Source organism: Apaloderma vittatum, unplaced genomic scaffold (genome assembly GCF_000703405.1).
Source record: "Apaloderma vittatum isolate BGI_N311 unplaced genomic scaffold, ASM70340v1 scaffold1108, whole genome shotgun sequence".
Lineage (NCBI taxonomy): Eukaryota > Metazoa > Chordata > Aves > Trogoniformes > Trogonidae > Apaloderma > Apaloderma vittatum.
In genome coordinates this window covers 27,532-43,807 of record NW_009731005.1, presented here as the reverse complement: position 1 = coordinate 43,807, position 16,276 = coordinate 27,532, and the positions used below count along the sequence as shown (strand labels likewise).

Genomic DNA, 16,276 nt, shown 5'->3' with positions numbered 1-16,276 from the left:
AAAAATGAGTTTTGCATGAGTGGAAAGAAATACACTTTTAGCTTAGAAGGAAACTAATAGTCTTCTAGGTTTCTGAGTGGAGAAAATCAGGGTAAGTCCACAAGTAATCTGAAAAAATCATTAATTCTTATAAATAAAATATTCTATATTATTTTTAACTGGAACAACTTGACTGTTTTAAAAATGTTTTAACTGATACAGAAGGCTTCATGAGATGTGTTGCCTAAAAAACTTTTTAAGTTTTGCTATATCTTTTGCTTCCCTGTCATTCCTTGATGTGTAAGATGAGCAGAATCTTGCTGAAAAAGAATGTAGTAGAACTATATTGATCTCAGTGTACAAGGTCCTATGAATTTCCCTTTTCACAATTGGTTAGAGTGTGTAACTTGACATTTTTTTTTATTTCAACAATGACTTTTTGACTGGGAATAGTTAGAAGATCCTTTTCATTCTTCCAAGGTCTTGGAACAGGAAAGTTGAATCCCAGACGTTTATAGTCTCTGGGATTGTACAGCATAACTCTTGAGTTCCCATGCCGATAAGTGTTTTATCTACTGATGGCCATACTGACTGAGGAGAGGAGCCGTTGTGTTCGTTAGTGGTGCCAAGACTTACCAGAAGAATGCTTCCAAACTCTACAGTCCCATAAATCTAAAGAAAAGTGGAGCTTGCCAAACTGTGCTTACACCATGACTCGGTCATGTAATTTGGTAAAAAGGAAGGATTCTGAATTTCTGTATGAGGTTTGTTTTGGTATGATTTTGTTTTGATGTTAGGGTGTGTTACACATCATAGTAAGCAGTTAATTAATATTTTAACATCTTAATGCCATTTAAAGTTGTGAGTCAGAAATTATTTATTTCACAGTAGATGCTTTAAAGTGAACAGAATGTAAGTTTCACTGTCAGAAAAATGTAGGGAAACATGTTACTCCAAGCAAACAAAGACCAGTTTCTCTCATGTGTAGATACATTTATTGATATTTGACTCTTAATCTCAGTAAAATAAACATTTTTCTTGTCAAAGCCACAATTACTTACATTAAGAAGCTAAGGTTAGTTCATAAATGTTGTAACAAAAAGCATTTGCATTTTATTAAGTGTGAAGACTTAGTTATGAAAATGCTGAGATGACAAGAAAGTTACTAGAAAGTAAGATTGATAGGTCTGAAATGTGCCATTATTACTGTGTACAGTGGTTCTAGAGAACAGGCAGCAGAAGGAAAGATTTGTGAAATTTTGCAAACACTTTAAATGACGTTTAATTAGGAAGCTTTTTGTTTTGAGTGAACAGGTAGTTATTCAAACAACTTGGAAGTACAGTCTAAGTAGGCCAAAGGAAGCAAAGGTAGAGGAAAGATGATGTTTATTTTTTGTTAAGAATAAGCTTCCGAAGATCTAGATTCTGAAAGGTGGACTCCTCAGTGGAACTCAAATGAAAATGTTAAGGCCTTTCATCAGAAATCATTGCTATTTTTCTTTGTGTTTATTCCTTTTCTCCATTAAATCTCAACACTGTGAGGCATTTTTTCTTTATCACTGTAATCAAACTGCTTCATCCCGTAGTGATTTAGTTTTTTTAGAAAATGAATTATGAAAAAAATATTGTGTAACAGAACCAGCTCTGTTAATATTTGGAATTGCAATAACATTTACTGTACTGTAATAGTATTCTTCAGGTTTTGGTGTTTCTTTAGGACAAACTTTAAAATTGTCTGTTTAGATGCAATCTGTCACAAGTTAATTTGAATTAACTTTGCATTTAATTGGATAGAAATGTGATGTTCGATGCCTTGGAACAGTGTTGTAATTCTAAGTTTGAGCAGTATGAAGGAGCAATATGAAAGCATGTTATTTGTCAGGATCTAAAAATATTTCTTCACTATGGTTATTTGGTTTTGCCCAGACTCGAATGGAGTTCTTGTGCTCAATGTTTTACTTCCTAGCCTGAATTTTTCCATTAAGAGAAATGAGTTTGAACTCTTCACGTTTGTAAATAATTTCCATTTTAAATTGTTTTAGATACAGAATTAGTAAACTTGGGAAATTCCATTTGGGATGCTTTTGGGAAAGGGAAGAATCTGTCGATGTGGCAGCTCCTTTGAAGTTCTCTGGCTGTCCGTCTGGCTCCCTGCTGCCTCCCCAGCACTTCCTGTGGTGGCCCCAGGAGCACTTGGCCACGAGAGCAGCACATGTGGGAAGTCCACATGCCCAGAACAGTTGCAGATGGCAGTAACAGCTTCTCTTAACCTGTCTAAGACAGTAAGAATATTGTGGGTGGAAACTAAGGATTCCAAGGTAGAGCACCACTGCTTTGCTTTCTGTTAGTAGAGAAAAAGGTGTTAAATAGCAGATTCTTTTGACAGAGTGTTCCAGATAGCAATTGTACTGGCTGTTTTGTGAAAGTAACTGATTTCTAGGAGGAATTCTGCTGGCCAGGTAAGAGCTTTGGAGAGAACTGGATAACCAGTAGCTCTGGAAGGAATTAATTCTGCAAGGAATTCCTCTGCCAGGGATTAATTCTAGCCTTATCATCTCTCTTTCATACTCCTGTATTCCGATAGTCTCTGTAGGTTCTGTTTATACAAATAACTTTATTTTGGATAGTAGAAGACAGTATGAAATATTTTTAAGATTTCTTACTGTCTTCACATAGGAAAAGGAAACTTTAATGTGATGTTGGAGAGTGAGTACCCCAGAGTACAGAGGTGGAGTAAGCTAGAGGACAGTGAGTATTAAAGATCTTGGAATTTAAGGACAGTCAAATCTCTAGCTCCTTCTCCTGCCCTCAGAAACAAATGAAAAATGTTCCTGAGAGCTATGTTTGTTCCTGATAGTGTTATGGTCCTTCTAGTTCTGTTCAAGCAAATATTTTGCAGCATTTTTTTACTGTAAAAAAAAAAAAATCCTTTAACATTGTTTTTCAGTTTTCACATCCTGAATTTTTATAATCTTTCACAGTAGTTTACTGATAGTCATAGGCTGATATCTTTCACAGGAAAGCAGCTACTTTCTTAACATACGATACCCAAAAACTTCTTAAAGAGTTTCTTAAACCTCTGTTTCTTGTTCCTTGTTTGTTGGTTTGTTTTTAACAAACCAAGGCTTATTTTTCACTGTAGGTCATATTAATGGTACAAAAACTAAAAGCCAGTCCTTGTGTTCGTATTTAAATTAAAACAATGAAAGGCTTTCAGAGCACTCTCACACACTCCCCAGGCTGTGGATTTTGTCCAGTCCATTGGGCTAGATGTTTCTCTTATTGAAATATTGTGGCAGAAAAGGGGGATTAAATTACTGAGGCTGTCAAAAAGGACAAGCACTCTGCCATAGATCATCATTATCACTAGCTTCCTCAGTGGAAGAAAATGCAGTAAATCACTTCAAATACAAAGCAATAAAGACTGCTGGCTTTTAAAATTGTGACTGCTATTGCCATTAACAGAAAATGACAGCTATGTGGCGTGCTTAGATGCTGCTTGTATCTTTTCTGACAGTGTGCACATAAACCTGCCAGTGACACGCCATTAGATCACATGACCTTTCAGATTTGATTCTAACATTGTTGCTTTTCGTTAGGAAAGACAAGGAGAAGGAATGTTTATTTTGCTTTGTTCTTTTATTGATACTCTCTCTCTTAAAAGATGAAAACCGATTGATAACTAATTGTGTTAATTCCATTTTCCTTTGCAGTGATACATGTGGATAAGGCAAATAATAGTGCAAGAAGAGAGTATCTCAAGTCTATGCTTCTAAAGCCAGATCTACATACTGACAGGTACACGTTAGTTGCTAAAAACCTCTATAAAAGGTCTTTATAAAAATGCTTAGCGTTTGCCTTGTTGTTTGACTTTCTTGAGGAGGTATCCCTGAGAAGTTAGTACATAACTAACTAACTAGAGGGAAATTTTGCTTCAGCTAGGAATGATAGTTACATTCTGATGTGATGATTGATCTGCATTTCTTCCCTGAGTAGGTTCGTGGGGCATGGAGTATTGCAACCTCTCGTTCTGTTGTATGAATGCTCTCTTTTGGTTTTGTTATTGTTTAGGCTTTTTAACAGCCTCATTTTGCAAAAGACAGATTCTATTACCAGCATTTTTTAATAATGAACTTGAAAAGCGCTTATTTGCTTGATGGGAGAGTAATACCACTGTTGCTTTCTGAATTCAAAGTACTAAAAGGAGTGTAAGAGCTTCAGAACGTGTTCCTAAATTACTCTTTTCCAAACTCGTAGTAATAAATTACTTCATATTCAAATTTTTGGTTGAGAGAATAAATGAGATCTTTTGATTCTGTTTACTCTTGAAGGTCAATCTTCATTAAAATGGAACAATTATTAATTTCAAGATGAATTTAATTTGCAGAAAAGTAGAATACCTCCTAATTTTATTTGAAGTGTAGGAGTTACTTGTAAATCTTTCAATATGTTTTTTCACAAATCTCAGATTCACTCTACGGTAAGAGTGATCTCTCTTCATTCCATTTCCTTTCTAAAGCTGTTTCATGTCTTGGCCAGAAAACGGGTTTTACTCGAGTGGAGCAGGGAACACCATGAAGTGATTACTCATTAGGATGGAAATATCATGCCAAAACATCCTTAGATTTTGAGATCTAAAAGTAAAAAAAAAAAAAAAGTCTTCATTTAATCAGCAAGCAAAAGACTTATTTTGCCATATAGATTAGGAAAGTGGGTAACATGCTGTACTAAGAATTTAGCAATAGTGAGAACAAAGTAGTCTTTTTTTTTTTTTTTTCCCCAGAGGAATAATTCAGTGCAGGAAGATAGCTAGTCTGTGGGCTGCAATTTAACGTATAACTACATAGATATCAATGCTAAATATTTAACGAATGTAAGGTAAAAACATGCTAAAATAACAGCAATGAGCTTTTTCCCACAGCAGAAGCCTTTGTATTTTACGTGTTCCAGCATGGTACTGTCCTCTGTGCTACTAGGTAGTCAGTTTTCTGCATTTATTGTAGCTTGGTCTGTGGTGAAATTTCAGTTCTGTGTTGACTAAGTAGCAAAGCAGGACATTCATCACTAATCCAGTTCCCTACTTTATCCTACCAAGAGGACCACCAAGAAACAAGATTCTGCCTTTGCACCAAATGTTTTCAACTCTAGGCATTTTGAACCTGGCCTAGTTAAATCTTCAACACGTGTTTTCTATCACAAGCCTTACAAACTAATATCAGAGCTTTTTCAGCTGAAACAGGAACCGAACTAAAGTTCTACTTTAAAGCTCAGGAAACCAAATTTTCAAGGATATAAATATCGTTGAAAATTGCCTGCACATGGTTAAGCCTGACACTTCATTGTTTTTTGTGTTCTGCCAGATTGTAGGAGCACAGATAGTGCATTATGGATATTAAGTGGTGTAGTAAGTTTTTAGGTGAAATCTCTTCTTGTCATGATAAATGTTGGAAGTGACACTCACAAGGATTGGGTCTGTATTAAGCCATAAACAGATAGATATATCAAGTGCAATTTTTGTCTTCCAAAAGAAGAGTTAGTTTTATGAATGACTCTTGAAAAAGGTAAATAATCTCAGGTATTAAAATAGGTATTAATTTAAACATAAAATTACTGTTAATCCAAAATTGCAACTATAGCCTAATCCTGTAGTTGAAACAGGAGTCAGCTTGGCCCTGGAAAGAATGCATTTCACAGCTTTTTACTCTTTTAGTTTATACTTACAAATAAATGCAGATTGATATGGTATTTATATGGGAAAGTGTGTTTATTTCTTGGAATCATAGAATTGTTTAGGTTGGAAAAAACCTTTAAGAACATTAAGTCTGACGGTTAACCCAGCATTGCCAGGTCCACAATTAAACCATCTCCCTGAGCACCTCATCTACACGGCTTTTAAATTCCTCTGGGGATGGAGACTCCACCACTGCCCTGGGCAGCCTGTGCCAGCATTTGACAACCCTTTAGGTGAAGAGATTTTTTTCCTAATATCTAATGTAAAATTTGTTGTGAGTGAGATTTACTGTTCATTAGAAGATAAAATTTCAAGATCAATTTTTCTCTTCTTCCATTTTAATTTCTCAATGGAATCATTGTAAACTGCTCATTAGGAATGGTCATTTTGGTTCCACAGTTGAATAAAAGGCTTTAGTGGCAGAATGTGCAAGAAGACTCAGTAGATAAGAAAATCAAGAAAATAGACTGCTAAATAGGGTAATATAAAATCTTAAATATATAAGCGTAAGGTAGTAGGAGACTAGGAAGACTGTTTCAAGTCCTGTTTAGGCTAGTAATTGTTGCATACCACAAAGATGGTTCTTCTCTTTTGACAAGCATCTTTGTATTCACATTTTCAGACAGACAATATGTCTATCATTATTAGGGAAATTTTGTCAGAACACTTGATTTTTCTTGCAGCTGTGTTGTGTGACGTGAGGTGTAGCCTTTCTCTTTTGTTTTTCTGTATGATAGGCATTCAGATTGCATTCCTTGCTTATGTTAGGAAACTATACTTTCTAGTATTCCTGAAACTTTGAGGGGGGTGAAAAAGATGCAAAATTACTATTGTCTTTTATCATCTGACCCCCGTTTTTATTTACTTGTTCAAGTCTTTAAGTTGCTTAATAACAGGGGGCATTTCTGGCAGTCCATTTATCTTGCTGTAATTGTGTTATAGTTGTTCTTTTCTTCTTCATCCTGCTTGTATTCCACTGGTGCCTTTCAACACTGTAGGAGGGTAGAAATTCAGGTGATACAGAGAAACTTACTTGCTACCTCACGCCAGAGCGTGTGTGCAGTGCGCGCAGACCTGGCAGGAGAGTATGTGCTCTTCTGACAACTGTCATGAGAGAAACGTGACATGTGGAGGAATCGTTTCTTGGAACAGTCGCCCCGCTGTGATAACAAGAGTGAGCAGGTTTATGCAAGAGGTTTCCAAGCTCATCCTGACAGGTGCATCATTCCTTGGTAGGAGATGATTGTTACTCCAGGAAACTGACTGTCTGAAGTCACTGTTCTCCAAAGTAACAAAATCTGTGCATCCATGTTATAGGAGAATATAGCATGTGTACAGTGTTAGCATCATCTTAATATACCATATTAACACAGAAGGGTTTCTCCTGCCTGCTTAGAATTGACCGATCTCTGGTATAAAGAATTAGAATGAAATCTGCCTACATCACAGCTTTTGTCCACGTACTCTGAATTCTCTGCTGGTGATAATACCTTTGAGTGTTACCGTAACAGCAACAATAAAGATTTGTCCAGGTTCTTCTGCTTCATTGTAAAGCATGTATTAATCTTAAGGCAATTTTTTTTTTTTGCTTCCATTTTGGCCCTTTTTGCAGACAAGTTTCATGTAGGGCCGGTTAGCTCAGTGGTTTGAGCGCGGTGCTGACAACAGTGACCGATACCGAGGTCACAGGTTCAATTCCCGCTTGGTCCCCATGTGTTGCCTGGTCTAGTCGAGAGGTGGCGTCCCTGCCCATGACAGGGAGGTTGGACTAGATGATCTCTAAGGTCCCTTCCAGCCTAGGCCATTCTAGGGTTCTATGTAGTTCTGTAGCTCTCTAGTCTCTCTTGCAGTGGCTAGCAAATATCTTCCCACACAGTACTTCAAACAGGATGTCAGGATTTCTTATTCTGTCAGTAGCCATGGGATTCCTGCAGAAGAGGGAGTACTGATGCTTAGTGTTACAGAAATGTGAAAATGAGTTAGAAAGTCAGTCTAGGATCCTAGAGGGATCCGCAGAGAGGAACTCCATACACAGCTTTATGTAAGAATTAAGTATGAATTTGCTATTTCAACTTTAATGAAAGCTCTGTGCAGAAGTGAGGCAGTGTTCAGGTGAGGTGGGACACAAGCTCTGCACATTTGTGTGTTCTGTGCTGAAGCAGCGTGAGGAGTCTGTACAAGTGCAGTTCCAAGGCAAAGTAAACTGTGTCTAAACAAAACTCTTGCGGCTTCTGGTAAATGAAGAAAGCAACTTAAAGCATACTGAATATCATATTTAAATATTTTCTAAATTTAAAGCGTTTGTGATATTTTGAAAAAAGAAAAACAGTGATTGTGGTACCGTCATTGCAGTCTACTAGTTGGAGTATTCCCATGGGATCTGGAGTTCAAATCTGCTCCTCCCTGACTAGAAGCAGAGATTTACAATATTACAATCTTATAGGCATATTGGAACTATAGAGTGTTAGAAGTGCAGTTCTGTTGATCTGTTGTTGAAGCTTGCTCTCTTCAGATAAAATACACATGATCTGAAACAGTAAGTGGACCAGTATGAATGACTCCCCACTCAGTCTATAAGGTACTGTTCCAGGTGTTACTAGGCCTGCTTTCAGTTCACACTTCAGTGACAATTTTAGTAGTAATTGCTGTCCTTGAGTGACAAAAAACCTAATCCAGTATGATGTCCTCCTCTTCTATCACTGTCCTAACTGCTATGCTGGCTTCTCCAATTGATTTGCTTTAACATCAGCACAGAATCTTGGCCAAACAGATCTGTTCCCAATATCTAGCAATTTAATCAGTTATTCTTACAATTTTTAATTTTTATTTTATTTAATATTTATCTTACCCGTATAAGTATTCTTCCTTTTTGATTGTGTTTTGGCAGTTTTGCTGCTGCTTAGCTCTGTGCCAAAAATCTTAAGTTAGATCCCTTACACTCAATCAAGCCACCTGCTGTTGGAAATAGCTGTGATATTTTTTCCTTTTTACCTCCAGTAATATTTTTAAAGACATGTATTTTCAATGGATGTCTGATTCCAGTGACAAACAAATATAAATATATACATTTTCTATAATAAATATTTTTTAGTAAGAGCAAAGCACAAAGCAAACTCCTATAAAAGCATATTGCAGTTGTTGCCATGTTTAAAGTCTTTTAGGAAGATTTGATGATACTTTGTCTAAGATATCCTTTCCTGTAGACTTGGATCTTACACAACTTGATTGTTACTCACTTGGAATTATGCTTTTTGTATGTATGTCTTGGCAACAACATTGCCAAGACATACCAAAAAAAGTAGTTAGCTTTGAATTCCTGTCATTTTGTCCATCTCGGTGCTTTTGGCCCCAACACAAGCCACTAACTCAAGTCAGCTTCAGCACAACACTGGAATTATGTGTTTAAAAGAACAGCCGTAGTTGGATGCTACAAGTGTAATTTAAGTTCACAGAAGAAATGCAAATGTTTTGTTTAGTTGCTGGGCTTAGATGTTTGGGATGGACAAACAGGCTGTATCTAGACAGCACAGTAAATACTCAAAGGCCTTCGTATCCAGACTGTACTCGTGTAAAACAGGAGCAGAATAATTAAGATAAAATATGAGATCAGAGGGAACAAGTGCGAGACAAATTGCTGTGTAAAGTCCAACTTGAAATAATGAATATGCAAGACAGCATTAGAAAGGTACTATTTTGAGAGAACTGCCTTTAGGTTCCTGTTATTTTTGTGGAATGTGTTCTTGGCTAGAGTATGTTCTCCAAACATCTAAATGAGGTGTGAAAATTCTCAATAACTTTCAGCTACATATTTCATTCTTGGTGTTTGGAAATACTTGCTTCATTGAATATGACTAGTATTTCTTGTATCAGGAATACATTTGATATGATTTTTCGTTCTTGTTTCTCTCATACCTCCCACACCACTCAGTGTAAAGCCAAGAAAACGCATCGCTTCAGATTTACTAAGGCTGGATCTAAATCATCTAGTGGTACAGACCAGAGAATCTCCAGTGCAAACCGGTTGTTGCTAATGGTCTGGTATTGACAGTACATAGATTTTTTTAGGATGATTTTCAGCCTTCAGATTACTGGCTGATCCTACCAACTGACTGGCTGTTGCAGTGGAGTGCATTAGGGGTAGGTACTCCTGGAGCACATCTTCAGTTTAATTTCGTCCAGTCTAGTGGGAATCCAGCTAATGTGTTCCAAGAGTACTGTGCAGATAGAGCACCAGAACTGGGAATGGCTGCAAAGGCTCACTTCATAAGTATGCTCCACATCGAAGTTTGAAGTAACCATATGGATTCATCTCAAGTGGCCTGACTGAATTAAAGTAATTGAACTTCTTAAACAAGTGTATGGTATTGTAACATAATTACATTTAATCTCAACCTACCATTATTGCTTATGATTTGTTTATATTTCTTCACCTCATGTAATTTACGTGGTATGGTCAACATGGTAAAAATGTTTAAAAACTGTAACAAACAAGCAATACCAGTTGAGTTTTGCTATAAAAGTCTCAAAGTACATAGGTACGACCTTAATTTTTGCCTATGGGGGTAAATAGAAATAAATTGACTGAGCAGTTGATTCAGCAGCTCAGCTACACAAACTAACAAGTTTCAAATGTGAAAGAATGTTTACTGCTTAGGCAATTCTGCCTGTCACTGCCCTACGAACAAGAATACTGCCACAGGGTGGTGGGGAGATAAATGAAAGAATTCTCTAAGTCTGCAGATCTGTGGTTCCAACCTCTCTGTCCTTCTAGTACTGCTAAGTAATGCTGATTATTATGGTTTATGCTTAACTGGTAAAATAGAGCATGGCTTTGCCTTTTTTTTGGAGTTAATTTTCAACCCTTTATGAATATTAAATGTGTTTTTCCTTTTTTTTTTTTTAATGCTTAGCCTACAGTTTACAGTGGTCACTGATCCACCAGAAGATGAACAGTATCTTGAATGTGAAGATATTGGTTTTGCTTATGTCAGCTTGAGAGCAATATTCCAGAAGCAAAGAGATATCATCGAGCAAGATATTGATGGTAAATTTTAAAGACTACTTTCTTACATCCTTTTGTAACCTAAAAATTATTTTTTGGAATTTCTGCTGTTCTCCGGAGGGTTTACCAGCAAGTCATTGTTTGACATTGTCTCAGTAAGAAATCAAATCATACAATGGTTAAGGTTGGAAGAGACCTTGAAGGTCACCTAGTTCCAACCCCCCTGCTGTGGGCAGGGACACCTCTGTCCCACTAGCTCAGGCCCCATCCAGCCTGGCCTTGAACACTTCCAGGGACGGGGCATCTACAGCCTCCTTGGGCAACCTCTGCCAGTGCTTCACCACCCTCGTGGTGAAGAATTTTTTCCTTATATCTAATCTAAAGCTGCCCTCTTGCAGCTTCAGGCCATTGCCCCTTGTCCTGCCACTACAGGCCCTTGTAAAAAGCCCTTCTTCAGCTCTCATAATTTAATATTAAATTCTTTAATATTAACTAATGGCTTCTACATTTATTTGCAAGACTCTGCCAAAACTGTGTACTGTGCTTATTCCATAAAATCTGCTTAAAAAACAACAGCATTAAAAAACAAAACAGCATTCCCAGCTCATAGTAATTAGTTTATAAAATCAAAGAACTTTCAGGACATGTCCACTTACTATAATTCTCTGTTTTGTACAACATACTTCATGCTAATAGGAATATAAATACGTATTTTAGTAATAAAACTTATGACAGTAATTCTGTACTGCTAATGACTGTATCTTATTTGAAGGTATGTTGTAACCCCCAGAGTACCTCAAGCTTGTGTCCTCCATCTGAAACCAGTGTCTGAGCCAGTATGAAATACTGGTAGCTCTGGTCAGCTATCAGTTTAGAGTAAGCATCCTTCTGTAACAGACAGGGACTAAACTTTCACTGTGACTCTTAAAGCAAGGTGAGGTGAGTAGGAGGTGTGGAATCGCCTGTTTCCAGCATTTTTATAACACTGTTGAGACTCGAGAAGGTACTTGGTCTTTTCATAGACAGCAAAGGCAAATATTCTCCTTGCTTAGACTTTCCTGTTCCCCAAGGTAGCAAGGACGTGATTATCAATGGTCTGCTTTTCTCCTCGTCGGTTCGTCTTCTTTCCCCATTGTGGTGAAGCTCAGTGAAGAAGCTGAGAGTGTATCTGTTATAAACCAGTTACTCTCCTATAATGGTAAGAGCATGAGCTTGGGTACTGGATGCAGTGCACCCATGTTTGCAAGGTGCTCTTTGCAACAGCAAGAATTCTGGTCAGTCCGAGCAGAACGCCAGGCTACTGGGACTTCGCTACTTGTGCTGCTGTGCCTAATTACTGAACCTTGAGCGATGGGAGGGAAGGAAAGAGACTTTGTTATCCATTTCTATTATCATGCATGATTTGCATCCGTGCTGTAGCAAGTGCTCAAAATATGCATCAAAGTTCCAGGAACATGATAAGGAAAATTCTAAGAAGAGTCAAATTTCCATACCCTGGAAAAATAACATACAGATTTGACGCACTTCTTATTGTGGCTTAACAACTTAATCTTTTCTTCACCAATAATTTTTCTCCAGGCAGTTGTGCAAAAGCACATCTCCTCCAAAAAGGTATTTTACAGTCTCTCACTGGAAAATTGGTTTTTTTCTGGATTTTATGACTGTAATTCCTATTGTCTTAATTCCCATTTGATGAGACTGATTAGTCATATAATTATAATTTTGTACCCTGGAAAGTCACATTTCACAAAACTTTTAAAACTCCTAATCATCATCTGAGATCATTATTATGACAAGATGGTTCTTGTTACTAGTTGTTCTCTCAAAAGTCAATCATGTACTATGTACTGACAGCTACCTCAGTATTGTGAGGAGCGTTTCTTCTCTTAATCTTAAGACACTTGAACTAATTTTTACTTTATGTACATTATATCTATGGAAGTGATAGTAATACAGAGAAATACTCCTGTTCTTATTCCTGTCCACACTTCTCCCCTTTCCTGTAGATGCTGGCGAGTTTAGGTGTGCCTTTTTTAATTGGATCCATAGCCATATTTTCCGAAAATTAGGAACTTTAAGGCAATTGAGATGAGTCTTATATTGCTCTGTGTCAGATCATGGCAAAAGTAGAATATATCAGTATATTTTTTTTTGACAAAGTCATTGTAAAAGGATCTGTTCTTTAGATCTGAACTCAGACTTCTATTAAATGTAATGGCACAGTAAATAATATTCCTAAATAATATTGCACGTGTTCTGTGAGGTGAATATTGTTTTGAAGGAAAACAAATACACCTGGACACAGCGAAGTTCATAGGATGCTGCCACATGAAGATCTGATCATTCCTAAGTAGAATACCATAAACTTCCTTTATTCTTTTTGAGGACTGCAAACTTTTATCTTTCCTGTGTCTTGTTCCTTTCGTTGCTGATTGTGTGAAAGTGGCCAACATGAAATTTGAAGCAATTGAGTGGACGTTTAAGCAAGAGGCTGGATGAAAAAGAGTAGATAGACGGGTAACAATGTGTCTCAGATAACATGACAGTATTAAAACTGAGAAAATAGAATTGATGTTATCTTCTGATATCATTAATTACAGTTATCCTACCATTCTTACAAGTAAAAAGAATAATGTCCCCCAAAGTCTGCTCTTTAAAATGACAATTCACTGAGTGATTCGCTAAGGATATACAAAATGGCTTGAATCTCTAAGAGCAGCATCCAATCTGTCCTCCAACAGCTCTATCAACTAAGTAAAGGATGGAAGATTTGTCCTATGGTTTTTCTTCTCTGAACCTCCCCTTAGCTGTCCCAGCAGCCTGGCAGCTGTAACATATGGTATCATTGCATGTCCCCGAGTACAGCAAATACAGAACCTTGCCATTTTCCTGCTGTATAGTTTGCTTTGAAAAGACGTGTGATCAAGATGACTTGGTTTTGTTCAAATTGCTTGTAGAGTCATGTTAGGCAGCCTTATTGCTTTTTATGCAGAACTGGGAAAAAGCTTCATTTTTGACTGTCAGCAGCGTGTTTTTAATCACAGCAGCAGAGACTGTTGCCCTCTGGGCTTACTTAGATATTGTAAAAGAGTGCAATTTCAAACCATGTTAGCTAATTTCTGTAAAATAGAAATTTTAAATACTGCTTGAAAGCCCACCTACACCAAGCTGAAGGTAGGTGAACAGTTTAGTCTAGGGGAAGTACCATTTTTGTCAACACTTCACTATTTTACAAGACATAGAGGCCTAGAATTAAAATAATATTGCATTGCACCAACTGAAAAAATGAATTTACTATTTAAATACTAGTAAGTAGCCAGGCTCATCTGGACCAGTCATACCCACAGTGATGAAAATCCATTAATCGGTATATTTTTTACTTAAAACTTTTCAAGTATGCATATATGTGTTTAGTGGAGTTTGGAACGTATTGTGAAAAATAATTCTTTTTTTTATAGGCAATTATCATACAGATAGTTTATTTAAAAGTTAATTCCAACACCACTAATATTTTTATTGATGTACTTTCTCGTATGTAGAGTGCTCGCTTTCCAGTAGGCTGAGTGCCTGAACTGGGAGATCTCGGTTTGCGTTTGCTTAAGCATACGCTAGGTGCCTTTTAATCTGTCCAAGCGCTATGGAAAATTAGCAGAACAAAAGCAAAACCTTAAGTGAAATTGCTAATGCTCTTTTCTGGTGTTTCCTTTCTAGTTTTCGATGCACAAGATGATAGTGCAGTAATTGGGAAGCTCAAAGTAACAGTGGAAGCCCTCCACGCGCTGCGTTCAGTCTATGAGGAATGCGAAGCTGACTCGGAGGCATGAAAGGGAAGTTTGCCTACAGAAGTTCCTTCTCCCAGTGTAAATACATGCTTGATAGTGCTTCAGAGATGAGATCTTTGTAATTCTTACCGTATATTTGATGTATAATTTATATGGAAAGGACGCTTGATTTGCAGTTGTAAAGTTTTGTATACTTTTTAGTCTGTTTGTTTTTATATTTCCCCCCTAAGGCTAAGAATCTTTCCACAATGGACAACGTCTTGTAAATAATTAATACCTACATGATTGAATGATGTGCTTTATTTGCATTTTCAAGACTTTTTTCCTACATAAAACAGTAATAAAAATGCAAGTCAAATTTTTAATTTTTAATAAAAAAACCATAAGCCTTAGAAAACTGATTAAAAATACTTTTATGTTATCCCTAATCACCCCACTAAATGGAATGCCTGTGATTAGCCTCATTAAGAATTTTATACTGTGAAGATTTTATTAAAAGCAATATATGAAAATTACTTGGATTAATGTGTTAATCTGCCTCTTTAAAATGCTAATATCCATTTTATGCACATTAAATCTCAGTATGTGTTTTCTTTGATGCATGCAGTTCCTATCAATTAAATATAAAAAATGAGGCTAGTTGCAGGACTTATTAAATTACTGCAACCTTTTTTTAAATAACTTTTACCCTTCTACTAACATTATAATCAGCTGTTTATGATTATAACGATTTGAAGTAGGGGAAGGGCAGGCACAATCATTTTCCTGTACAGTAAGAGATTTAATTCCAGCCAACATCTGTCAAAGCACAGAAAGGAGCCGTACAGGATCAGACTTTGCGTCACCTAGCTGGAGCTGTAGGGACAGGCAACTATGTTTTCATTTGTTTTTCATCACTTTCAGAACTGGCGTCAAACATATACAAGAAATTGTTGAATCTGAATAACCAGTGTCGAGCTTGGAAAGCTAATTTTCCATCTTTTAACAGATCTCAGTGAAGGATTTAATTGATATTTTTAATGGAGCTGTGAATCAATGCTGCAAAAGGATTGTCTCTTGAGAATAAAGGTATAATACATTCCATTTTTTAATTTACTTTTTTCTTTTTCATTTCCTTCAAAGGATTTTATAGGCTGTGGACTTCCACTGTTTGCAAACAGGCTATGTTTCTTCATAAGCATATGTAAAGTATTCAGAGAGATAAGTAATTTATTAAAATATACCTAATTTGCCGTGATATATTAAATCTCTGCTTCAGTGATCACAGACCATTTCATTTAGAGAATTAGGCATTGCCTCTTTGTGTGATTAAAGCTCTGGAAAATGAGTTCTTTGCTCCTATTTGTGAACATTCAAAGCCTGCTAATGGCAAGAAGATGGAATAGATTATGAGACAATTCATTACAGTTCAACAGAAAAAACCCACAGCTATAATGCAGAAATGCAAGTACGAATATCTGCATATAGTTTGAACCATCTGTGCTCTAATGGCTTCAATAATGGCTCTTCGTCTTCAGTAGGCTTTGAAATGACATCCATACAATATTAATTTGTTGATGTACATTATGAGACCAATGGAATGAATATATCCTGACCACAGAAATCTCTGAATTCCAACATGAACCCACAGTTGACTCCATTTTAGGACCCACCGTCGTCGGTAGTGCCTCCACCCAGACTTCGCCAATCCTCGCAGCATTTCATTCCTCTGGAACTTGTGGGAGACCACAGACAGCTGCATTCCTCAACCCCTCCATTCCTCAGTTAATGGCCATATGTTTG

At 36.8% G+C, this 16,276-nt stretch overlaps 1 protein-coding gene across 1 annotated transcript in view; it reads left to right on the top strand.

Moving 5' to 3' along the window:
- Positions 1–14,536, top strand: part of LOC104278114 (protein fantom-like) — a gene marked incomplete at its 5' end in the record, with an annotated part of 37,199 nt that extends 22,663 nt beyond the window's left edge. The window contains 3 exon segments of the mRNA XM_009874993.1: positions 3,693–3,777; positions 10,621–10,754; positions 14,424–14,536. Of these exon segments, the coding sequence (XP_009873295.1) occupies positions 3,693–3,777; positions 10,621–10,754; positions 14,424–14,536 (332 nt within the window).
- Between the last annotated feature and the right edge of the window lie 1,740 nt (positions 14,537–16,276).